This window comes from Misgurnus anguillicaudatus, chromosome 6 (genome assembly GCF_027580225.2).
Source record: "Misgurnus anguillicaudatus chromosome 6, ASM2758022v2, whole genome shotgun sequence".
NCBI lineage: Eukaryota > Metazoa > Chordata > Actinopteri > Cypriniformes > Cobitidae > Misgurnus > Misgurnus anguillicaudatus.
The window spans coordinates 3609962-3637211 of NC_073342.2; the positions used below are offsets into that span (position 1 = coordinate 3609962).

At 40.1% G+C, this 27250-nt stretch overlaps 1 protein-coding gene and 1 long non-coding RNA gene across 2 annotated transcripts; both read right to left on the reverse strand.

Moving 5' to 3' along the window:
- Positions 1-10771: 10771 nt before the first annotated feature.
- snx20 (sorting nexin 20) lies at positions 10772-23057 on the reverse strand. The gene is made up of 4 exons (XM_055193371.2): positions 22900-23057; positions 21949-22044; positions 21712-21866; positions 10772-11713 (listed from the first exon to the last, which is right to left on the reverse strand). The coding sequence occupies exons 2-4, from the start codon at positions 22022-22024 to the stop codon at positions 11045-11047; spliced, it is 900 nt and encodes a 299-aa protein (XP_055049346.2). The 5' UTR covers positions 22025-22044; positions 22900-23057; the 3' UTR covers positions 10772-11044.
- Positions 16854-19481, reverse strand: LOC141364237 (uncharacterized). Its single transcript, XR_012369911.1, has 3 exons — positions 18886-19481; positions 18428-18476; positions 16854-17565 (listed from the first exon to the last, which is right to left on the reverse strand). It is a non-coding gene; the product is annotated as an uncharacterized lncRNA (long non-coding RNA).
- Positions 23058-27250: the final 4193 nt, after the last annotated feature.

Here is a 27250-nt window from a genome sequence, read left to right on the forward strand (position 1 = left end):
CAGCGAGGACGCGTTAATGTGCGCATGCGTTATGCGGACGGGTACAGGCTCGATCAATCGCACCATAAAAACCGATAGAGGCCGCATTGATTTCTTCGGCTTGTTTCTGACTGCGATGGCTCAACGGCAACGACATGTTAGGAAGGGCAAGACTGACCTAAGTAAGTGGGGAGAGGTTTTCCGTATTTAAAAGCAACAGTTACAATTCTCATAAACTCAATAGTTAGACACGGAAAGTTTTTTTTGTGTCTTATTTTTATTGTTTAATAATTGTGCCTTGGTAATAAACGTACATAATGTAATATATTTAAAGTACGTGTGGCATGTAGAGATCGGGAGGTCATTATTGGGTATTAGTTTATTCATTGGTTGGGGCCGATAGAGGGGGTTGGATTACGCATATATAAACAGCATACGTGTGTGTGACCCAGACGAGCGTCATTTCCCGGTATCCCGTTTCGCTTCCGGCATATGGACTGAGGGCTGTTGTTATCTTGGCTGTGCAGGACGATTGCTGCAATTGTAAACATCTCCGTGGCTGCAGATATCGTGGCTTTGACTTCACGGCGGCGTGTCTCATCTGTTTATGCGATCATATTCAGTCAATACGATGCTGCGTATGGGCGGATGACGACTGTATACGCCAAGTTATTCTCCTCGTGTATCCTGAGCTCCACCAGCTGAGTGATTAAACTGAAACTAAAACTTTGCATTGCCACTATGGAGTATTATCTTCACCTCCACTGATTCCCGGGTCCCTGTGCCTGTTATTCGAGTGATAGGGGTATGCAGTGACGTCACCGCTGTCTTGTTCCGGGTTGAATATTCGCGTTCGTGAACGTGAATCCCATTTTGACACGTTTGTGAATCCGCTAATGCGGTGGGAGTGCTCTTGCACTTATATGGTCCAGTTATGTTTTCAGTTGATTTATTTGTTGTTTTGGGTTATTTTTTGTATTATTGCCAGCGTACTGGCGTGAACATATGTTTTCTGTCTGTTTGTTTCAGTGACAATTGGTTTTGTTTCTTTATTCTTTAATTCAATTTAATTTGGTTAATTTTGTTATTGTGTGTTTGACAGGCATTAAGTGTCAGCTGTGTTGCCTGCCTGAATTTTGTAAATCCTTTTTGTTTCTGTTTGAGTGTGTGTGTGTGCTGTGTTTTGTTTTACAGGAGCTGCAGACCTTTGATGAAGAGCAGGGCTAAATAAAGTCTTTCTTTAGGTGGTGATGGTGTTTCCTCACGGAGTGCTGTGATTTGCCGTGTGCACTGGGGCTTTTGGAGTGGTGTGAGTTTGCAGTGTACGTAGAGTAAAGGCCTGTACGGCCGGTCATTTAGCCGAGGCTGCAGCTCCTTGTGTCGTCCTTCTGGACCATTTGTGTGATTGTGGTCCCAGTTTATGCATCTTGTGAATGCATTTTAAATTTCTTCTGACTTTGCAAATACAATAAATATTCTTTTTTTATACCAGTACCTCTGTCTCCATTGCCTATTTGCCACAGAGTGGGGAACCTGTGCATAATGTTTTCAATCAATTCCTTGGGTGAGATTCCCAGGGTGGCGTAGTCAGGCATTATTAACCCTTTGGGTAATTAACTTATTCAAATTTATTTAATACATATCTTCCCTCTGCCATCTGGCCACAAACTGGCGTAGTGTCGGCAGGGTCCTGCTTTTGTGGTTTTTCTTGTTTTGGAGACATTGGTATTGGTTTTGGGTTTAGTGTGTATATGTGTATTTGTTTTTGTAACGTGTATGTAGGAACAAGACAGCGGTATATGCTCAACTGTTTTCTCAAATCTTATTTTTTGCAGGCAATTTAATTGTTTGCTTACTGTTCAAGATGGAGGGAGAATTGCAGGAGCTACGGGACCTGGTGACTCAGTTGAGAGTGGAGAATGAGAGGTTGAAGCAGGAACAACCTTCAGTAAGTTCCCTAGCGAGTAACACCACACAGGGCAATGACGCGGCAGCAGCGGTTAGGCCTACTTTGCCAGGTGCTGGTGCCACATCAGCAGATAGGTTTGTTTTTGTCCCTAGAGACCGGAAATGTCCAAAATTTAGTGGAACGTCAGGTATAGGTATTGATGAATGGGTCGAAGAGGCACAGGCTTGTATCCTGGCCCATTGCTTGTCTACGGCTGACCAGGCGTTCTTTTTGTTCGATCACTTAGAGGGTGAGGCTCGGGAGGAAATTAGGCATCGTTCTGACGCCGATAGAAGTAATCCAACTCTTATAGTCGAGGCCCTACGTGAATTGTATGGCTGTTCGTTGTCATATGTGGCTTTGCAAGAGGCCTTTTTCTCACGGAGGCAGCGGGAGGGGGAGACCCTTTTGGAGTTCTCCCTTGCCCTGATGGGCCTCCAGGAGAAAGTTAAGCAGCAGTCGTCCTCCGCCATGCCAAATGCAGAAATATTGTTGCGCGACCAATTTGTTGAATTTGTGTTAGATCCGGCATTGCGTCGTGAACTTAAACAATTGGTGCGCCGGCAGCCATTATGTACCTTTTTGGATGTCCGGGGTGAGGCGATACGTTGGGAACGGGAAGGAATGCCCGGGGGAACGAGACCTAGGAGCCAATCACTTCCGGTAGCATATGGGTTTCAGTGTGGGGTACAAGGGGAGCCACAAGCTGAAAGCAGTAGTTCACGTTCAGAATTTGCAGAATTGCGCGAGATGCTTAAGTTGCAGCAAGAGCAAATAGGTCAGCTTACACAAGGGCTTGCCCGATTACAGAGCTTTCAGTCCCGAAATGTCTCTCCTCGTCGTGGTCCAGTAATATGTCGGCGATGCCAACGTGAGGGTCATTTTGCTAGGGACTGCGATGGACAGCGTGCTCCCCCTCGGTCGAGGCCTTCTTCCAGGTTTGTGCTTGCAACCCGGGAAGAACCAGCTCATTCTGTACAGCGGTCGGAAAACTAGTACCCACCGAACTGCAGAGCCACTGTTCGGTTGGGGAGTTTGATGGCTCTATTTTTACTTCCGTGCCTCAGTTAGTTTCGTCTTGCCCTCATCTCGTTGCCCTTTTTGGGGGTGTTTCAGTTCCCTGTTTGGTGGACACTGGATCGATGGTGTCCACCATAACAGAGAGCTGTTTCCGTGAGTATAGCGACCAGTGGGGACAGGGAGGGATGAAGACATGTCACTGGTTACAACTTCGTGCCGCTAATGGTCTTGCAATACCATACGTCGGGTATATTGAGTTGGATGTGGAGCTGTGCGGTAGGCTGGTACCAAAGTGCGGGGTCCTGGTGGTCAGGGATCCTCCGGGTGGGCCGTGCACTAGAGTCCCAGGAGTTTTAGGGATGAATATCCTACGGCGCTGCTACCAGGAGCTCTTTGGGCAGCATGGCCCCGCCTTATTCAGCTTGCCGTCAGTTTCACAAGCCCCAAGTATTATGGTTCAGGCCCTTCAGCATTGTCAGCAAGCTAGTACCCAGCCCAGTGAGAGTAGTGTGGGCAAGGTTAGAGTGCGTGGCCGTCGCGCATGTCGTATCCCTGGTGGTACTATAAAGTTAGTGGCTGCAACATGTTCTAGGCAGTTTGCAGATACCACTGTGCTTTTCGAACCCTTGGAGGAGGGTTTGCCTTCTGGATTGTTGGCCTCTCCTGCGTTGATAAAAGTCATTCATGGTACGGTCTATGTACCTGTAGTGAATGTAGGGACGCTGGATGTGTTGCTTTACCCTCGTAGCATTTTGGGTAGTCTGAATAGTGTCTTGGTGGTTAGCTTGCCCACTGAGGTGGTAGAGGTACAGTCTGTTGCTGCCACTGATGCCCAGGGCTCCCAAGTTCTCTCTGCTAGTGGTCAGGGCTCTCAGGTAAGTGCAGTATTAGATCAGATTGAAGCCATTGACTTATCTATGCTCAGGTGTGAGGAAGTCAGTCAGGTTAAGGCACTGCTTCGGAACTATCATTCAGTGTTTTCTGCACACGAGGGCGATCTGGGGTGTACCAATTTGATTACCCATGAGATCCCTCTGGTTGACGATATCCCAGTGAGACAGCGTTATCGACGAATACCTCCTTCAGAGTACGAGGTTGTTAAAGCCCATATAAATCAGCTGCTTGAGGCACAAGTGATCAAAGAGAGCAGTAGCCCTTATGCCTCACCAATAGTGTTGGTGAAGAAAAAGGACGGTAGTCTACGCATGTGTGTAGACTACCGTCAGTTGAATTCAAAGACTCGTAAGGATGCATTTCCTTTACCGCGCATCGAGGAGTCTTTAGATTCCCTAACTGGGGCCCGCTGGTTTTCCACCATGGATTTAGCCAGCGGGTACAATCAAGTCCCGATGGCTGTGAGAGATCAACCCAAGACTGCTTTTTGTACCCCCTTCGGATTATTCGAATACAACCGTATGCCCTTTGGGCTTTGTAATGCTCCTAGCACTTTTCAGCGGCTGATGCAACGATTATTTGGTGATCAGCAAGGTCAATCGCTGCTGTTATATCTTGATGACATTGTTGTGTTCTCGTCATCTGTGGCCCAACATCTGATGCGGTTGGAAGTTGTTTTGAGTCGATTAGAACGGGAGGGGTTAAAGGCTAGGTTGGAGAAATGCTCGTTTTTCCAGAAGTCGGTAAAATACCTTGGGCATGTGATCTCCTCTGAAGGGGTGTCTACAGACCCCAGTAAAGTGGAGGCAGTGTCACAGTGGCGTCAACCAGAGACTGTTGGTGAGTTGCGTTCCTTTCTCGGGTTCGCAAGTTACTATCGTCGATTTGTCGAGGGCTTTGCAAAATTTGCCGCTCCATTACATCGGCTAGTCGCTGAATTTGCAGAGGTAAGGCCCAGAAAGCGAGCTTCCCAGGACTTCAGGGCGGCATGGACCGATCAGTGCCAACAGAGTTTTGAGGGGCTGAAAAGTAAACTTACATCAGCACCCGTTTTGGCATATGCAGACTTCTCCCAGCCTTTTATCCTGGAAGTGGATGCCAGTCATGCAGGACTGGGGGCTGTCCTTTCCCAGGAGCAGGGAGGCCAGGTGCGGCCCATTGCCTACGCCAGTCGCAGTCTTCGGCCCACTGAGCGCAATATGTCAAATTACAGCTCAATGAAATTGGAGTTTCTTGCGCTCAAGTGGGCCATGACTGAAAAATTTAGGGAATACCTATTAGGGCAGAAATGTGTTGTGTTTACAGACAACAACCCCCTAAGTCATTTGGCGTCAGCTAAACTTGGCGCTACAGAGCAGCGCTGGGCTGCACAATTGGCCTCCTTTGATTTTGAGATCCGGTATAGGTCAGGGAGAAGTAATAAGAACGCAGATGCCCTCTCACGACAGAACCCACCATGCTCCCTTAATTGGGGTTTGGGTATTGAGACGTTGGGCACTAGCGTGCCTGTGGAGGTACATCAGGCTTTGGAAGATAGGGTGGTCCTTCCGGTTACTCAGGCTGTTATGATGTCTTTTCCCAGTTATTCAGGTGAGGAGATGCGGTCTTTACAGAGGACTGACCCTGTGTTTAGTGAAGTCCTGGGGCTGTGGGAAAGTAAGAGGTTCCCTAGTGGGGAAGAGCGCCGACTGCTGTCAAAGCCAGCCTTAGCCCTCCTTCGTCAGTGGGATAGGTTAGTGGAACAGGATGGGGTAGTCTATCGTCGAGTTCTCCGTCCTAATGGTGGGGAGGAGTTCCTGCAGGTATTGCTACCTAGCGCACTGCGTATGGAGGTGCTGACCTCGCTGCATCAAGATCATGGCCATCAAGGAATTGAGCGCACCACGGAGCTAGTCAGGCAGCGCTGTTATTGGCCTAGTTTGGCTTTGGAGGTAGCTCAGTGGTGTAGGGAGTGCGAGCAATGCCAAGTGGCTAAGGACACACAGCCCGCTGCCCGGAGCTTCATGGGTCATTTACTGGCATCTAGGCCTAACGAGATTTTGGCAATCGATTTCACGGTCCTTGAGCCGTCTCGGACCGGGATAGAAAATGTATTGGTGATGACCGACGTCTTCACCAAATACAGTATGGTTGTCCCTACTCGGGACCAGAGGGCCGAGACCGTTGTTGGAACATTGGTGGTGGAGTGGTTTTACAAGTTTGGGGTTCCTGGTCGGATTCATTCAGACCAGGGCCGCAATTTTGAGTCTTGTCTAATGCAACAGCTGTGTGTCTTGTATAACATTCAAAAGTCTCGCACTACACCTTATCACCCAGCGGGAAACGGTCAGTGCGAGAGATTTAACCGTACGTTGCATAATCTCTTGCGTACCCTCCCAGTGTCAAAGAAACGAGATTGGGTGTCTTGTCTTCCACAACTGTTGTTCTGTTATAATTCCACTCCCCACCAGTCCACCGGTGAAACGCCCTATTTCTTGATGTTTGGGCAGGAACCCCGGCTCCCTGTGGATTTCCTCCTTAATAGGGTCCAGGACGTGGTACCAGGTACTGTACATGACTGGGTGGTGGAACACCAAGCCCGACTTCAGATAGCTTTTGAGGGGGCTCGTGAACGGTTAAGGCAGGCTGCGGACCGCCGTAAGGCCAATTATGATCAAGGTGTTCATGATGTCCCGTTAAAGGAAGGCCAGCTGGTGTACCTCCGAGATTATGCTAAGAGGGGTCGTCAGAAAATTCAGGATTTGTGGAGCTCTGTTGTATATCGGGTAGTGAAAACACCCAAGGCGAGCGGCGCTGTCTATTCAGTAGCACCACTGGGTGAGCCAGACAGGGTTAAACATGTTCACCGGTCCTCATTAAAGGCATGTGTTCAGAGGGAGTCACTGGTATTTGAGGGTAATCAGACCCATCAAGGTTCTGAAATTAACCCTCCACTGGAACAAGCGAGTGTGCAGGAGGACGAGTCTGAACCAGAATGGTTGTTGGTTATTCCAGGGGGAAACCAGGTACCAGGAGTATCACATTCTGCTGAACTAGCTTGTGTAGAACCATCGTCCATAGGTTCGTTAGCACCTTCAGGAGTTGTGCCAACATCTTCCGTTGCGCCTGATTTAGGGGTAAGAGAAGCCAGTGAGTTATCTGCAGACTTGTTGGTAAGCGTTCCGTCTGTTAGGGATGATAATGAGGGTCGACGGCCGCGACGAACCACCGCTGGCCACCACTCTAATGTTTACCGCCTGCCTCGGCCTGTAGGTAGGGTAGTGTCGGAGGCCCATACAGCTTCTACTGTAGCCTCAGCAATTTTTAGACCATGGGATTAAGTTGATCGTCGGGGCGACGATGCAAGACCTTGGGGGTGGACTGTGGCATGTAGAGATCGGGAGGTCATTATTGGGTATTAGTTTATTCATTGGTTGGGGCCGATAGAGGGGGTTGGATTACGCATATATAAACAGCATACGTGTGTGTGACCCAGAAGAGCGTCATTTCCCGGTATCCCGTTTCACTTCCGGCATATGGACTGAGGGCTGTTGTTATCTTGGCTGTGCAGGACGATTGCTGCAATTGTAAACATCTCTGTGGCTGCAGATATTGTGGCTTTGACTTGTCGGCGGCGTGTCTCATCTGTTTATGCGATCACATTCAGTCAATACGATGCTGCGTATGGGCGGATGACGACTGTATACGCCAAGTTATTCTCCTCGTGTATCCTGAGCTCCACCAGCTGAGTGATTAAACTGAAACTAAAACTTTGCATTGCCACTATGGAGTATTATCTTCACTTCTACTGATTCCCGGGTCCCTGTGCCTGTTATCTGAGTGATAGGGGTATGCAGTGACGTCACCGCGGTCTTGTTCCGGGTTGAATATTCGCGTTCGTGAACGTGAATCCCATTTTGATACGTTTGTGAATCCGCTAATGCGGTGGGAGTGCTTTTGCACTTATATGGTCCAGTTATGTTTTCAGTTGATTTATTTGTTGTTTTGGGTTATTTTTTGTATTATTGCCAGCGTACTGGCGTGAACATATGTTTTCTGTCTGTTTGTTTCAGTGACAATTGGTTTTGTTTCTTTATTCTTTAATTCAATTTAATTTGGTTAATTTTGTTATTGTGTGTTTGACAGGCATTAAGTGTCAGCTGTGTTGCCTGCCTGAATTTTGTAAATCCTTTTTGTTTCTGTTTGAGTGTGTGTGTGTGCTGTGTTTTGTTTTACAGGAGCTGCAGACCTTTGATGAAGAGCAGGGCTAAATAAAGTCTTTCTTTAGGTGGTGATGGTGTTTCCTCACGGAGTGCTGTGATTTGCCGTGTGCACTGGGGCTTTTGGAGTGGTGTGAGTTTGCAGTGTACGTAGAGTAAAGGCCTGTACGGCCGGTCATTTAGCCGAGGCTGCAGCTCCTTGTGTCGTCCTTCTGGACCATTTGTGTGATTGTGGTCCCAGTTTATGCATCTTGTGAATGCATTTTAAATTTCTTCTGACTTTGCAAATACAATAAATATTCTTTTTTTATACCAGTACCTCTGTCTCCATTGCCTATTTGCCACAGAGTGGGGAACTTGTGCATAATGTTTTCAATCAATTCCTTGGGTGAGATTCCCAGGGTGGCGTAGTCAGGCATTATTAACCCTTTGGGTAATTAACTTATTCAAATTTATTTAATTCATATCTTCCCTCTGCCATCTGGCCACATACGCAAGGCAGTTAAAGGGATAGTTTACCCCAAAATTAAAATGCTCTCATCATTCACTCCCCTCGTGTTGTTCTAAACCTGCATTAGTCAGAGTTTATTCTGTTGAACACAAAAGAAGATATTTTGATAAAAAAAATTATGGTGACCACACAGCTGATGGTACCCATTGATTTCCATAGTAGGAACAACAAATAAATTTTTTTTTGTTCAACAGATTAAAGAAATTCATAGGCTACAGGTTTATAAAAACACAATAATTGAGTGAATGATGACAGAATTTTCCTGAGTTAGTATGAATAAATTGTAAATATGCACATGTGCAGCACAGCAGATAACAAATATCTGTTGCTATTACCTAATTTCATTAATTGATATATTCATGCAAAGGGCAACCTTCAATCTCTTTGATGAAGCCAACAAGACAGTGACTTAAACTGCAATTCATCGACTGGCCGCGAGAGGCTCTAAAAGAGAGTCAATTCCATTGGCCCCCATGGTAAAATGCCCAACTTTACAGCAGGAAATTATGTGTTTATAGCCTGGCTGGTACAAAAGTGTTTTTGGTCTATATAGCTAATATTGCCCTTCATCATAACTATGAGGGTGGTGAATTTTTTCTAACTCATCCGTTTAAATTATATTAAGCCTTAAAGTTCTGCCAAAATTAAGGCCGTGGCCACTTGAGCGATGGTTGAACCGCCACTGTTGTCACTACCGTTGTGCTAGGCGGGTGTGGTGTCAGCAACCAGCCACCTCAGCTTCACCCACGTTCTGCCTCTTTACCCATTTTTTTGTTATCCACGAGTGATGCGTGGTGGCGCAATGCCAAAATGGAGACGGCAGGCCCTGCCAACTATTGGCTTTATAAAAGCTCTTCAGAAACTCATGGGTGCCATTGCGGAAACTAAGTCCATATTTTTTGGTCTATGGCTCATACACTTAAATTAGCTTGAGAGGCTGTGCTGTATCGTAAATAAGCCACGTCTGAAAGGGCGTTGTTAGGCTAGGGTGGCCATTCGTGCCAGTTCCGCCGGACACGTCCCGAACATGTTTTCGGGTTCGTTCTCCGGAAGTCGCGTTGGTCGACTGCATACGTCATCAAGGTTTAATATTTCGGGTTTAATTTCAGAAAAGCAACCGTTACATTTCAAGGTAAGAATGTAACTACAATGATTGTATGTCTTAAAAGAAATAAATCTTAATTTTCTAATGTATTTTAACTGAAATGTGAGAACCTCGATGACGTATGCGGTCGAGCAACGCGACTTCCGGAGAATGAACCCGAAAACATGTTCGGGACGTGTCCGGCGGAATTGGCACGGATGGCCACCCTATGTTAGGCACATCACTACGTCAATGCAATCCCTTCGGCTGTGACTTATTCGCTTCAGTGCCAATTGCTTTTATTAAACGGTTACCACACAATATTTAAGCAAAAAAATTTCAACACAACTTCCAAGAAGTAAAAAAATGTCCTTCCTTTAGAAAAAATAGTCCCGACTGACTGTGAACATATATTTACATTGCTAGAGGACTCCACAATGATAGAAGCATTGGGTGCTGCGGCTATACAGTAGCTGTGTTTTATTGTAAATCAAGGACTGGAACTAATGGGTGCGTTCACAACAGACGCGAATGAAGCATTAATTGTGAGTGATATACATTAATGATTTACAGACAATAAGACATCCTGCCGCGCAAATGGCGCGATTTGTTCGAATGAGGCGGTGGGAATTGAGCATTACAGGAGTTTTACACAAATCGTTGAGTTGAAAAATCTGCACTTTGGAGGATATTTGCGCTGCGTTAACCAATCAGGACCTTGCTCTAGCATTGACGTGATAATTATGTAGTGAGGCGGAAATACAAAACAACAATAAAGGACAAAATCATTGTTGCTGTATGTGGACACCGGGATCTGTACGACACATCATACTTTTATAGAAAAACGAATAAAAAGGATCTTGCTAGAAAGAAAGTGAGGAGGTCTGACAATTTTGGTAAAGACGGCAAATTGAATAAATTCGTGTCTGAATTTAAAGCGCAAATGACCCAAATTTCCTGTGCAAATGAAGGGTGTTAATTGGAAATGATCAAGCATCCAACTACGTGTGAATAGCGCAATTTATTTTCTTCATTCGCGCCTGGTGTGAACTCACAGTAACTCTTTTATAACTATTTAGATAGATTATTTAGAATTGTTTTCTGATGTCTGCTTGAAATGAATGTGTATGGCAATGTATGGTCTTCAATTGATGGTTTATTCAGATAAATGTAATTTTGTCTTGGCTCATGTTTCTTTAGCATTTCTTCTGTTGACCACAAACACAGCACGTATAAAAATAGCTTACACATTAAAATTTGAATGTAATAAACAATTATAGTTTTGACCAAAACTGTTGCAAATAATGATCTCTATATTAACCTGTCTTTCTTATATAACATGAATTCCTTGACCCTAAATAAAAAGCCCCGGCCTACAATTTACCTCTGCTAAAACACGTGTACGCTTCTTACACAAACTCTTGCACCACCACTTCTTTCAGGGTTATCTGTGATACATGAGCATGCGGTGAGTCTCTTAGTCTGGTCAACTCTTCCTGTAACTGGGCCACTGGAAGTCCAAGGCTGTAGCCCAAATCAACGAGAGCCTCCAGCAGGGGTCCGTGATAGCGTCGCAGCTCATAGCGCCTCACTGTCGGAAGAGCCCTTCTGCCTGTCTCAAAAGCACTACTGAAGTCATCTAGATCCCTCTGGCACACCAATATGGCACACAAGGTTGGTATCACTAAAGTGGAGTCATGAAAAGAAAGTTTCTCCTGTAACACCGACACCTTCTGGAGGATCTCGAGAGCCTGGGAAAATCGCCCTCCACGCAGCTGGTCGTACGCGTCTTTAAGTTCCTGATGAGTGAAAAACGCCTGGAAAACTTGTGAACGACGGACATATCTGAGAGAGTAGAGCTGAGTGAGATAGTCTCTAAGGGCTACACGTCTCTCTGAGATGTTGTCCTCTGAGAAGTTTCCCGTCATTTTCTTCCTGGGCATCGCAATGTCTTCCATCTCTTCACTGAAGTCAAGAAGGAGCTCCTGATGAAGGTGAAGGAAGTCTGAGTAACGCCTCTCAATAGCTACACGTTCACAGTCGTAGCTACCAGATCGGATTACCACGATCTGGTACACCTGGTTGACAGAAATGTGAAGATCAGATGAGGTCTCTAAGGTCAGAAACATACTATAAGCAAATATTTGACATATCAACATATAACTGTGGCAGTACCAAATTTAAGTGCTCCTATATAGCTCAAGAGGATTGCGTTAGCAGTGCAAAAGTTCATGGGTTCAAACCCAGGAAGTAGATGTTGAATTTTTTACTCTGTAATGCAATGTAAGTCTGTCACGGTTAATCCGTGTCATGTGTTGTTTGTGTTCCGGTTGTCAACTGGACATTCATTGATTAATTACCTGCCTCATCACACCTGTATGTCATTTAGTCTGTGTGTATTTATACCCCGGTCTGTGTCACACTCACTGCTGGATCATTGTCGCCACATCCATGTCTGTACCTGTTCCACGTTTGATGTTCTTGTTTTACTTACATGCCCGTTGTTTAACTTCTCGTGTTTTGTTTCATGTTTTGTCAATAAATTTTATTTTTTATCGCACTTAAGTCCTAACTCCTGATTCCTGTAACACATTCGTGACAGAATGATCCAGCCATTAAAGGACGCAGCGAATTCCAGGAGGAGAGCTTCCCCTGAAATTTCTTTGAGGGGGGGTAGTGGACATCGGGATCAGCGAGCTTCGAAAGTCCCGATGTCCCTTGGAGCTTACCGAGAGGGATCGCTCAGAACTCCAGGACGGGCTCTAGCTAGTGGTCACCACGCCCGATTCATTCCCCGGGGTGGTTGCTGCGACACACAAGCCTGTTCCTGTGAGAGGTGAATCGGTCCAGTTAGCTCCCCTGCTGATTGAGTCTTCTGGTCCGGTTCCTGGGAGGTCCACCGCCATGCTCGATTCAGGGTTCTCAACGGACGCCACGCCCGATTATTTTGAACAAATGCCTCTTTGAGAATAACAAATGTTTTGGTTTCCTAGGTAATCTTATAGTGGTTTTTGTTGGGTATATTATTGATCATATACTTTATTAATATTATATTAGGCCTAAGGCCTGTTGTTTCTACACTAGGCCATGAGAAAAGGTCAACTTAACAGATAAACAAGAGGATGTCATTCTAGATTAGTTAACTTTCGTTTTCTCAGTTTCCTAATTAAAAGAGACCAGGTGCGATCCTGCGACTATACCCTGATTGTTCTCGCCACGATTATCTTGAGAAGCAAGGTCGAAACAACCGATAAACAAGAGTATGTCATTTTAGATTAGAGAATTCGTCCAGCTGTACTTCGCTACATTAACAATAAGGTATCTGTGCAAGCTAGGCCAAGGCCATGAGAACCAATAAGCAGAATATATCATTTTGGATATGAGGAAGGATTCAGCTGCACTTCTGCTACATCAAACAAATAAAATTAATTGTGGTAGACCGAGACCAATGAGAAGAGTATACGTCATCTCAGATAAGAAGTGTTTGATCTTACTGTATAAAAAATGGAGTCAGATGTTGGGAGGGCAGATGATCTTTGAGCACCTCATTGAGGGGTATTGATTGTCTCACTTTGTTGGCTCGAGCAAATAAAGTAATTTTTGTTTGGCACCTGGAACCTTTGTCTCCTGAGTATTTTTTCTTATGAAGATTCAAGCTAAGACTTTTTGCCGCAACAATCTATGTGTTGTTTTTTTTGCTTGTTATAGGGAATGTGGAGTTGACGTCACGCCGTGTTGCATTATGGGTAATCCGCCATATTTGCAGGATCGCGTCCTATCCCGCTGTATTTGAGTTCATGTGTTGGAGGTTGTTTTTGTATTTTCTGTCGAGATTTTAATAAACTTCGATATGTTTGGTCAGTACTGCTCGATCAAACAGGTCACGCGATCGTTCAGGGAGGAAACTCAACAACGGAATACGTTTTCTCAGCTTTTATTCGTGGAAAAAACAAGGTAACCCGAGGCAGGAGCTGACGAAAAGACGCCGGATCGCGTGGTTTGCCTGCTGCAATCAGGAGAAAAATGTTTACTTAAAAATCCCTGCATCAACGAGAGTGTGTTCGCTGCATTTTAAATCATTCGGTAATTTGTGATTAATAAAAGCAGAACCATTTAAATTGACCGTGTTATCATAAAAACAAGACAAACTAACTTGTAAATGTAAGTAATTGATTGATTCATTCATTTCTGATCATCCTAACCACATGAGTTATAAAAATAAATATTTAGACAATTTTGACGATTGTAACACGTATTTTTTATTAAATGCAACTGCTCAAACCCACTGCTTGTGACTCTTTAAATAACAACGTTAGCTAAATATTTAGCATTTTGTTTGTTTTTAATAACTTGGCCAAAACAGAAGTGCCATCTTATGAACATGTGTTGATTCATCGCACAGAATACAACGGAGAAATTATTTTATAGAATCATTAAGATACGTAGGTATTAACACATTGTCAGTAAATAGCTGGTTTGCCAACCATAAGACTCCAAAAGAAGAAGTGTCACCTTACTATAAGCTTGAAGGGATTTATAGCTCTTAAACTCCTGCAAAGTGTAAATGTCCTGCAAAAACAAGGTAATTGACCAGATATGTAAGCGAAGGTAGTGCGTCTGGATCCGTAATCCAGTCTTGGGCTGCTAAATCATATGGATGTTGTTTATTTGTCCAAATAAAGTTTTTTGGCAGTACCATTTAGTTTCTCCTGATAGGGTCCCTTCTCTTTTTCTTTCAACTTCTCGATTTCTTCCTTTCTTCTTTAATTTAGCGTAACACAATTAAATGGCATAGCGGTCTGCAGTGCCTCTAAACATGGTGCCCACGCCCAGTGCCGGGTTAAGCCTTTGTGAGGCCCTGGGCTAATGCTGGTTTGAGGCCCCCCAATATACACTGAAAAAAATAAAGTCTTTATTTAATAAATAATATAGTGCCCCATTGCTTAATTTTTTTTAGCAAAACTTACTGAAAAAGGGGATGCAAACACTATGCACTGTCTATATTTTGTAGGTAAATCCAGTGTTTTTTTTACAGCGTATGTGCAACATTAAATGGCTAAATTTATTTAAATAAATTAAACAATATTATCAAATATTATCAAAAAGTGCTTCTTTCTGCTCTTCTTTAAAGAGAATTCCTCAATTAAATCATTAAAATCAAGTTGACGCAAAGTAGGCTGACATTATTTAAATAAATTAAACAATATTATCAAGTAATAATTTTACAATCAAAAACAGCCCAGAAAATAACATTTATTAAATGCAACTCACAACTAAAAGTGCTCCTGTCTGTTCTTCTTTAAATATAATTCCTCAATTAAATTATTAAAATCAAGTTGACGCAAAAGTAGGCTAAAATTATTTAAACAAATGAAACAATATTATCAAGTAATAATTTTACAATCAGAAATAGCCCAGAAAATAACATTCATTCAATAAAACTCACAACTAAAAATGCTTCTGTCTGCTCTTATTTAAAGAGAATTCCTCAATTAAATCATTAAAATCAAGTTGACGCAAAAGTAGGCTGAAATTATTTAAATAAATTAAACAATATTATCAAGTAATAATTTTACAATCAGAAACAGCCCAGAAAATAACATTTATTAAATGCAACTCACAACTAAAAGTGCTTCTGTCTGTTCTTCTTTAAATATAATTCCTCAATTAAATTATTAAAATCAAGTTGATGCAAAAGTAGCCTAAAATTATTTAAACAAATTAAACAATATTGTCAAGTAATAATTTTACAATCAGAACAGCACAGAAAATAACATTTATTAAGCAACTAAAAGTGCTTCTTTCTGCTCTTCTTTAAAGAGAATTCCTCAATTAAATTATTAAAATCAAGTTGACGCAAAATGTCATGCTCACTTGACATTAATGTATGTAATTAAATTATGTAATTAAATTAAACAATAGTATCAAGTTATAATCTTACAAATCAGAAAATAACATTTATTAAATACAACTCACCACTAAAAGAGCTTCTTTCTGCTCTTTTTCAAAGAGATTTCCTTAATTAAATCATTAAAATCAAGTTGATGCGAAATGTTTTACTCACTTGACAACCTCAGTTTATTCCAATTTCGAAAATGACCTTTCTCCCGAAGCATTCGACACAAGGATGGTGAGAAAGATTCTTATAATGCAATTTAAACATTGGGAAAAGCACACTGGAGCAGTAAACTGCACAAGCTCCTGTAGTTGCTGTTCGAACTGAAAAAGTGCTGAAGATCCTCTTTTGCGAAATGTATAACGTTTTAAACAGAAGTAAAGATAAAACAATCATGCATTAGGAAAATTAATAATTGCTTTATTTATTGTATATTTTCTATAGGTGTGTAAAACCATATTTTGGCGGATTGTTTTAGCCTACTTTCATTGTTTCACGAGATTGCCTGCCTATATTTAGTCATAATTATTAACGGTAAACGAACTTGGCTCGCTGTTTTTGAAGGCAGCTCGACCTTAGGTCGGGTTCGAGCCCCAAGTTTAAGTGAAGGAGGAGATGATGAGGAGAGATGCCAGAAGAATTGCGGCCGGGCGCGTATAGGCACAGAGACTGCCGTTTACGATATGATTTTAATGATGATTGACATTGTTGAGGTTCCTTTTAAACATACGTTAAAAGTGTACCCGTTAAAATATTATTACTGCAGTTAAAGAGTTTATTTTGATCATGGTGTCGCGATCGCTGGATAATTCTGAAATTACTTTTCAGTAATTTGCGATGTTACCAGGTTGAACGTCTTCACGTATACATGATTTGCGAGGTACATTTGCAAATGATTCATAAATAATACCTCTGTGTTTTGAAGTGCTGTATACTCAAACTCTAAAGACAGCAATGTGATTGCCGATGTGCTGGTAGAGAGAGAGAGAGAGAGAGAGAGAGAGAGAGAGAGAGAGAGAGAGAGAGAGAGAGAGACAGAGAGAGAAAACGAGAGACCCGCAGCCTTGTACAAGAGTGGAAATGATCGATGTTATTTGAAGTTGGCTCTTAAAGGACAAAATATCCCATAAGCTATTACGTAGCTATAGGGGTGGGCGATATGACCAAAATCTTCTATCACGATAGGATTAATTTTATATCATGATAACGATATGTATCACCCCTGGTGAAAAAATAGTATGCTAAATATATTTAATTTTGATATACTTAAGTATACTTGCAGTCACACTAATGACCAGTATACTTAAAGTGTGCTCTTGATTAGTTTATTTAAAGAGTGCTATTTTGGAACAATTAATTTTGTACTTAATATATTTTAGTTGTATATTAATTGTAACAAAGTACAACTTTAAGTGTATTTAGTGTACTTTTGTGTGCTAAAGTGGAACAACTTTAAGTGTATTTAGTACAATTTAAGTACATGACTGTTTTTGTGCTAAATTCATGCTTGATAAGTGGATTTAGAGTGTGTTTTATCTATGTTAGGAGTACATTACAAATGTATTATGAGTGTCTTGCAAACATACAATCAGTATACCTTAAATAGACTGTTTGCATACATTCTATATATTTTTGGCCAATCCAAAATTCTAAAAACTGCCCTGCTGAAAAATTAATATGCCAAGTACATTACATTTTGTATACTTTTACATACAGCTAGATTAGTAATGAGTATACTTCAAGTGCGTTAATAATTAGTTAACTTAAAGAGTGCTATTTTGGGAATAGATTACTTGCTGGTAACATAACCAAAATAATTTTTTCCAAATAAATAAAAGCTGATTAAAACAGTCAAAAACAATTCATTTTAAATATATTTAAAATATAGTTTTATTCACAGCATTCAAAGTGTACAGTATTTGCCTAAAAATTGAACAATTACTCATTGAAGAATGTCAAGATGATTGAGTTTACAACGTCTTTCTCTCCCAAATCAACTTTAGTCTGGCAGGTTTTGGTTCAGCCGTAGGAAATCTGAAAAAGATAGACAATAAGCTCAATTAAAAAGTGTTTAATATTAAAACATTACATTTATTTAAGACTTACTGTATTAAATCTATAGTTTACTGGCAGAGATTTTATAGCAGATATATTTTTACCTAAACTAGAGCTTGACAAAAATGTCATCATATATATTAAGGGGCGGTTTCCCGGACAGGAATTGGACTGGTCCTAGACTAAAATAAATGTAAGAGCTGTCCAAACTGAAAACAACTTGCTCTGACATATCTTAAAATACATCAGTGCCCTTTGTTTTACATCGTAATGCACATAAGTAATGTTTTTTGTAAGGCATGTTTGTTAAAACTATCCTAATATCACTAAGGTCTAGTCCTGGATAAAGCTAATCCCTGTCCGGGAAATCACCCCTAAGAGTTTTCATTATAATGACTTGCCTATATGGACTGCAAAATCCTCCATACATAAAATACTTCAGCTCCTAAAGAAAGATTTTATTGTATTAAATTTAAATGTAAAACTTGTCAGAAAGAAAATGCAACAAGCACACAATTGGGTGGTTTCCTGTAAAGGGATTAGCTTAAAACAGGACTATGCCTTAGTTTAATTAAGAAATATAACTAGTTTGAAAAAACATGCCTTAATAAAAACATTACCTGTGTGCATTTTGAGGCAAAACAAAGGACACTGGTGTATTTTAAGATATGTCAGTGCAAGTTGTTTTCAGTTTGGACAGCTCTTACATTTATTTTAGTCTAAGACTAGTCTAATCCCTGTCCGGGAAACCGCCTCAATATGTATATAACGTTATCTAAACTGAAGCTTGATTTACTACAACGAATGAATTATTATATCTTAAGAGTTTAAAATGACTTACCAGTAGCTGCAAAGTCCTCCCTACAAATGTCTTTGAAAAACTTTAGCTTCTGAGGAAAGAATGCAGCATCATTAATACTAAATACAGTTAAGTTAGGTAAAAGCCTTACAACCTCTAAACAGTCAATAAATGGTTAACTTTCACGCTACATTAAAAAAAAACAGATTTTCTGACGCTACCTTTTTTCATTAACATATACATACACACCAATACATATATTTAACAAAACAATCGGGTGTACTAATTCGATATAACAGGCTAACAGTGCTATCTTTCAAACCTTTAACATTAGCTATAAGCTAAGCTAAGCTACACAGCAGCTTATCACTAATAGAGAGTTAGACACCGCGTTATTGACAATGACAACATTTCGCATTCGAAATATGATAGTCTACTGATAAACTTCAGAATGGTCAAACGATAATCAAATATATTAATTTTAAGATATTTTAACGTACCTTGGGACTGAATCCGTCTGTCTTGAACGACTGTTAAAAATCAAAATACGTGCGTCGTGACGTCATCCCACACGTCAGATGCATTCTTCTTCTTCTTCTTCTTCTATTGACTTTTTATGGCGGATGGCAAACCAACTTATGGTGCATTTACCGCCACCAACTGGACTGGAGTGTGAAGCACTGGTAAGATGCATTATTCAAATCTCAGAATTCACTTTTCTCTGAAATGCATTTACGAAAACTGTTTAAGTTAATTAATGTGTACAGCTAAAAGCGGTATGCAATTGACTCAAAAACTACAAAAAAACAAACACTCATATTCCCCTTACGAAAATTAATGTTTTTTTTTTTTGTGGTAAAAGTTTAGTAACCATGTTTTTTTTTTGGTGTATTGATTATTATTAGCAAAACCATGGTTATTTTGTGGTAAAACACAGTTCATTGGTTTATCCAATGCTTGACTATAGTGAAGTTACCTTATTATGTTAATAGTATATTACAAATGTATACATCTACAATATAAAATGTAACTGAACATACTGCTCTCTCGTAATTTTAAGCCCACGTTATTTCTCCATAAAATAATATACATTTGTACACCCCATATACTTTCAAAATGTGCTTAAAATATACTGTTTCTAAAGAATACTAAAAAATGTATTTTAGAAATATTCTGTCAGTGCATTATTATAATGATAACTTTAAGCATACCGATAAAGTATACCTAAAATACATTTTAAAATAAGTTTAAATTTAGTATACTTTAAAAATTGCACAAAACTTTAACTTTAAGTATATTTTTCTAAAGTATACTTTTAGAAAATATACTAAAGTATAATTATTTTGAAGTATGTTAAAAGTTTAATTGTAAAAAATACGCGCAAATATGTTGTAAACATACTTTAAATATGTTTAAAGAAAGTACATTCCTTTGTAAGTATATTTGTAATGTACTATTGCAAAGTTAAATATACTTGAAATACAATAAAGTATATTTGTTTTTCACCAGGGACGGTAGAGTTTTTTTATGTTTTAATAAGGTTAAATCTTTAATACCATAGAAATGTTCATAATTCTCACAAAAACATATACAAGCATAAAAAGAAGATAAAAACAAACAAAACTTAAGCTCTCTGAAGATAAACAGTCAATGAAATAAGAATGATAATAAATAATTATGCATATATGTGTAGGCTTATATATATATTTTTATTTAAGGTAGAAAAGTGATTTAATCAGGAGCAGTGAGAGATTTTCTATCAATGCTGTTTGATTAACACGAGTGACAGACAGGAGCAAAATTAGGTAACTTCCCCTTTAAGACCAAAGTCCGGATCCAATACACTGTCACACATGCGCTTTCTGTTTTAGCTGTTTACTTTCTCTTAAGACCTGACTGGTCGTGTTTATGAGGATGCTTGCAAAGACGGGAATTTTGACGCATATGTCTATTTAAGGCCAATAAAGCGGAAAAATGCTCACAAGCTTAATGAGCAGCGGTCGCGCGAGTTGCGCGCTCCTCACAGACAGAAAGAGCAGCGGTTGCGCGACTTGTGCGCTCCTGAGACACAGAAAGAACGCACGCATACAGATCTTTTGTCTGTGTTTCAGTGGCTTAAAATAACTTGTTTTAAAACTGCAGTGCTTAAATACGTGTACAAACGTTACGTTTTAACTACCACGTGCATAGGAGCGTGACGTGGGCGCGTAAAGGCCCGGGTATACTTTTTTTCCGCGTCCGCGTCCGGCTTGCGCGCGCACGCGTCCGCGCAGCTTTCCGAGTATAGTCCCCGCGGCTACACGCGGATGGCCGCGTTCGACACTATACGCAATACAAATGATTTCTTATTCAAATTATTAGTGTAACAGGCTGTCAGGGCAGCACTGATTTGGAGACATTTACAGTACATTAAAACATTCGGATAGGTGAAGAAAAGTAACTGATCCACCATTGCAAACACAGTTTAGAATAAACAACAAGACAACAAAGAACAGGAATCAAACAAACATGCTCCAGAGCTTTCTGTTCTCGGAAGAAGTAAAAGTTAAAGAAGAAAAACGATAGTATGTGTGCAAATGCTGTCTATTTCCTTTGTATAATTGTTTATAGTGTCTAAATATTTTCACGCGCATGCGCTGTTGTACGCGGACTGTACGCGCACTGTCCGCGCGGTCTCAAATTTTGGGCTGCACGCGGACGGTCCGCGCGGCCGGCCGCGGACCCTCTTGATGACGAAAATGACGTCATGCGTACGGCGCGCGTACGCGGACGTCCCTAGTATACTTTCGGCTTAACCTCGATAGAAACGATAGTCCAAAATCTCTACCGGTTGACAAATTTCTACCGGTTAATTATGTCTACCGGTTTATCGCCCACCCCTACGTAGCTATTATACACATTTTTTCAGAACATTCTTGCGACCCAGTGGTTGGGGGCCTCTGCTTCAGGTAGCGCTTACGCATAATTACGTCAATCATGTTTTTAAAAACTCAAAATAGAATTGTCTCGGAGGCCCCCTAGTGTTCGGGGCCCTGGGCTGCAGCCCATGTTGCCCATTAGGATAACGCGGCCTTGCCCACGCCCCATAATGCAACACTGCGGTGACGTACAATAGCATTGCCTATATAAATAAACTATGTTTAAATAACTTTGTTGCTATTTATTCTTAGCGGAGTTTACCGGAAGTTACGTGTGGACCACGACAGCCGCTTATGTTGTTACTGCTGAAACCGTCTTTGCGTGGTTTAACTATTCATTTAACTGTGTATTGAAATGTTTTTAAAACAACTTTTTTAATGTGAAAATCGTTAAATGTTATTACGTACCACATATTTTGATAGTGTTTGGTCGATTATTCGGGCTGATGGGATGTCAAACAGCAGTTTAAAAGTTCTGTATTCCTGCTTCACGGCTCTCCAGTGCTGCTGCAGTTCTGCTGTTGTCAGACAGGAGGCGCTAAAACCCCGAGCAGCCTCTTCAGCTGTCACACAATAAGTGACATTAACACAATAACAACACACAACACCGATGCCATAGACACAAAGGAAACTGAGCATTATTACATGTTTCCTGTGAGGAATCTTCAGCCGGTGAAGAAAGTGCTGTGCTGGTGTCAGGCGCTTCTGCTTCCTCCTCCATAGCAATCCGATCCGGTTTATCTATATGTGAGATGCCAGCAAGTGATTCACTTTACAACTCACATTGAAACCCCAATGTCTTTATTTTCTTGACCCCCAAATGCAGATAATAAAAGTGTTGTATTTATTTCAGTGCTCATTCTCTGTTTGAACTGTTGATTAGTTTTAGAATGTTAAATATTGTTTAACAACCGAAACAACAGCGATATCCACAAGAAGAAAGTAGATGCGTAAATGTCTTCAGGACATTTATGACCCAAGTGGAGTTATTTATTTAATTTAACCCTTTTGGGTTGTCATCATCCCAGTAACCAGAAAACTCTAACAATTGGGTTCTGAAAAACAAAAAGTATGTCAATAAAACTATTGTAATGAAACTTCCTCTTCAGTATGTATGACAAAGAAACCAACTAACAGATCTTTTCGGTATTTAACATTAGTATTTAGATTCTCTTACTACTCAGTGCTCTTTTTTCTGTGTTGAGAGTTGAAAACGTTCAGATCAGATTTTGGGGGAGTACATTTGATCAAATATAACTGATTTAAAATCATTTATGTATAAAGGACAACAAGCAAAAACATTTCTAGCATATGGAAAAGCTTTGCATGCTTCTTACAATCTTAATATAATTACATAACAAGATTTATTCATTTATGAATACAACTATTATTATTGGAACATGTCTGCAAAATTACCAAACGGTTATGTTTTAAAGGAGTAATAGCACACTTCCTCTAGAGCTATAAATAACACTTTAACAGTCATGAATGTGTTCAGAAAAGTTTGATGAAGGTAACAGGATATAAAGTCTGAAAGTCTCACATCTTATATCAGCTACAGCAATGTTAAAAAATGTCAAGAAAACGATGCCATACCTGTGCAAAACCATCTTCTGCTTTACTGGTGATTGTTAAATATGAAGTTGTAATAACTCAGAATAACAACAATCATGAAAACTTCTAAAGATCCAACAAACTTTTCTGTCTTTTATGTTAGCTGAAGCTGAACTTCATTCATGGGGAAGTGAAACGAAAAGAGGGAGTGTCATATCTCTCTCAAAGTCTCATACATAAGATCATTTGTTTTCAGTCCATTAATCTTGCTGTTTTTAGCCGTGTATTGGGTGATACAGCTTTTATATATAAAAATTTCTAGAGCAATGGTTCCTAACCTCATCACTGTAAAAAAATGCAGCATTTTTGTAAAATCAATACATATTTTTATGTTACTTTAACATAACTTATTGTGAAAATCAAACTTTTTTCATGTTTAAGTGCTATGTTTGTGTCCCTGGTGCTTCTATCAACCTAGAAAATGTGAAAAGATCAACCCAGTAACTTAGTTTTGGTAAACCATTCTCTGCAAGCATGTGAAAAAATAGCTTATTGAAATTTGCCCCCCAATGTGATCAGAAGGGGAATATACCGCCCCTTAATCTGCACTATCCAACCACAAAACAGCCATTTAGTGGAGAGATCAGCTCATTTACATTTTAAAGGACACACCCACATTTTTGATCAAACCTACAAAGTGGCAATTTTAACATGATATAATATGATATTTTGAGCTAAAACTTCACATATGTACTCTGGGACCACCAAAGCTTTATTTGAGATCTTAAAAAAGTCTTGTGAAATGTTTTCTTTAACTTAATTTCAAAACTTAAAATAGTAGGTTGAATTGACTTGCAAGTTGTTTTAACTTCATGCTGCATTTGTTTACAGTGTGTAAGCATATGAATCTTATAAAACTTCAATAAATATTTTTTACATAAAATTATTAGTGGTACATTTTATGCATCTTTATTTAACTTCAAAGCATATCAGATCAAACTTAGAGAGGTGCAGGAACTTGGGATCCTCGTCCAATAGATGGTGCTGTTCACTAAAATGACAGGCTGGAGTATTATCTGGAAATGAGAGATTTTGGTTCAACATCATTGCTGAGCCTAAACAAGCCATTTAACACCCAATCAGATTGTTGGATTAGGATCATTAGGTTTAGGTTTAAAACGGTCTTGTGTACCATTCTTATCAAAATTCTTATTATTTTCTGATTTTACTGTTAGGTTATGGTTTCATTTATTGGTTGGTTTTAGGTTAGGTTTAACATGAATATTGTTTCAGACCTATATTTATTTTGCACATAGACCAATGATCATGAGACACTTAAATCCAGGGGCCTCATTTATAAAATGCTGCGTAGAAACTATTTTACACGTCAAAGACAGTTTTTATAAAAAACTTAAATTTTTTAAATGCTCCTGTAATGAGTCTGTAACTCTCTATCACCATCTCTGTTTGAAACCTAAAATTGCATTTTACATCTTGTAGAGATGGCTATTTAATTTAAAATCACCATCGTTGTGATCAGTGATTGCATTTCATCTGCTCATTTGCATTTTAAAGAAAACACCCAAAAACCACACTCGCACCTACAAAGTGGAAATTTTAACATGCTATAATAAATTATCTGTGGCATATTTTCAACTAAAACTTCAGATATGCACTCTGGGGACACCAAAGACTTATTTTACATCTTAAAAAAATTCTCATAATATGACCCCTTTAATACTTTTGAGAGTCAAAGAAACTCTGGCCTTGTGTTAAAAATGTAACAATCTTGAAAGTGTTCATTTAATTCTGATGTGCGTGGAGCGTGGAGTTCATTTAACACTCGACTTTTTGCTGTGTACATGCAAAGCTGTTTGTGAGTATCACTCATAGTGGGATTAAAAGAAATGGCTGCTTTTGTCATTTAAAGTCATACAGTCACTAAATGTTCATAATTTTAAATAAGGTCAAACGTTCTTTAAAAAAAAAAAAGTTAAATCTATGCATTAATAAAAGCGCTACCCTTTCAAGTACACCTTTGCACCTAAATGTACATAATGGTGCCTCAAAGGTACATTACATATCTGTACCTAAATGATTAGGACCTTTATAAAGGGTACTGTCCCAGCGACAGCTTTTGTACCTTTCTAAGACAATTCATTTCTAACACAAGTAATTATGTAACTTTGTCAGTTTATTTTATAGTATTAACACGATTTTTGTCTTGGTGGTGTAAATTTATTTTGTGCTTTGATAGAAGTAAACTTAAGTAGTAGTTGAGTGAATGTCAGTACAGTGACCCATTTCATAGACAAAAATGGTTTAAAATATCCTGGTTTATTAACAACTCAGCGTTGGGTTAAAAATGAATAAATCCAACACAGGTTAAACTACAACCTCATCAGTTTTTGACCCTATTTTGACCCATTTTTTTCTAATGTTCGAAAGTTAACTTCATTGTGACATGACCTACATGTTAGACATAAGTGAATCACGTCAATAGTTAGTGTAATAAACTAAAACTGTGGTTAATCTGATATGACACATTATTTTATACAGTACATCCACAACATTCAGTTTAAAGTAAATGCTAATATTTTAGAAATGTTAGTTCCCTTGTATCATTTGCTTATTCAATGCAATGACATTTGTGTGTTTAAGACGTGTGTGCGTGTGTGTGTTTGTGTGTGTGTGTGTGTGTGTGTGTGTGTGTGTGAAAGTCTCCTCACTGTATGAGACACAAGGGCAGCTCTGTGATGTCCAGGCCATCTCATTCATACAGCTATAAACACATGAACCCCACACAGCACAGAGAACAATGACATCAAGCCGTTATTTTAATTCACTCCATTGTGTCTGATGTGCCAGGCCGAGCCTTGGAATCTATTTATTAGTTTTGATACATACATATTCTATTGTTCGCAGCATAAGTCCTGTTTTGTTCGTCCGGGGCGGTCCGGGGTCAGAGCGATCTGTCCAGGCCAGCTGGATGATGTTAGACTGTGTTATTGTGGAGATGCTAATAACACACATCATTTTAAATGTACAGTGTTCTTACAGCGCTTCACGAACACACTTACACTTTAGGCAATTGTAAATACAGTAAAAATACATAGAAAATGCAAGTCTTACTCAATTAAAGGGAGAGTTCACCCATAAATGAAAAATTTGTCATCATTTGATCACCCTCATGTTGTTACAAACCTGTAGGAGTTTTTGGTTCCACTGAATTCAAAGGAAGATATTTTGATCTATTTTGATGGTACCCATTGACTTCCATAGTATTTGTTTTGCCTTATATGCAAGTCAATGGGTACCACTGTGTGCTTACCATCATATATGAAAATATCTTGTTTTGTCTACAGGTATTAAACAACATTAACCTCCTAAGACCCAAACTTTTTTTTTTAGATTTCTTCCAGCTATTTTGTATGGAGCCCCTAAGGGGACATGGAGCAAAAATTAAATAAAGTTTAGAAACCATTCGCGTGTTCACGTGAAACCATTCGCGTGCTCACGTGAAACCATTCGCGTGCTCACGTGAAACCATTCGCGTGCTCACGTGAAACCATTCGCGTGCTCACGTGAAACCATTCGCGTGCTCACGTGAAACCATTCGCGTGCTCACGTGAAACCATTCGCGTGCTCACGTGAAACCATTCGCGTGCTCACGTGAAACCATCGCGTTTCCACTTGAAACTCCCGCGTTTAGTTTTGCGGGCTCACGTGAAACTATCGCGTTCCCACTTGAAACTACCGCGTTTAGTTTTGCGGGCTCACGTGAAACTATAGCGTTCCCACTTGAAACTCCCGCGTTTAGTTTTGCGGGCTCACGTGAAACTATAGCGTTCCCACTTGAAACTCCCGCGTTTAGTTTTGCGGGCTCACGTGAAACTATCGCGTTCCCACTTGAAACTCCCGCGTTTAGTTTTGCGGGCTCACGTGAAACTATCGCGTTCCCACTTGAAACTCCCGCGTTTAGTTTTGCGGGCTCACGTGAAACTATCGCGTTCCCACTTGAAACTACCGCGTTTAGTTTTGCGGGCTAATGTGAAACTTCCGCGCCCGCACGTTTAACTACCACTTTTTTTTTCATCTGAGCATGCGAAACTAAACTTAAAAAAAAATCTGCACATGAAGGTTTCATGTGAGCACATGAAAGTTTCACATGAGCACATGAAACTAAACTTTTTTTACTCCAATGACACCTTAGGGGCTCGGTAATTTTGGGGTCAGGAAGAACCAATAAATATAATAGCCAAATATTTTTCTTTTATCATGAAGCAGTGTAATTGTTCAAGTTTGTGTACAACAGGTTCCAGTTACACAGAATTAAGTATTATGGTGCAAACAACAAAAAATGTGATGTCCATGTATGACACAATTTTCCTTT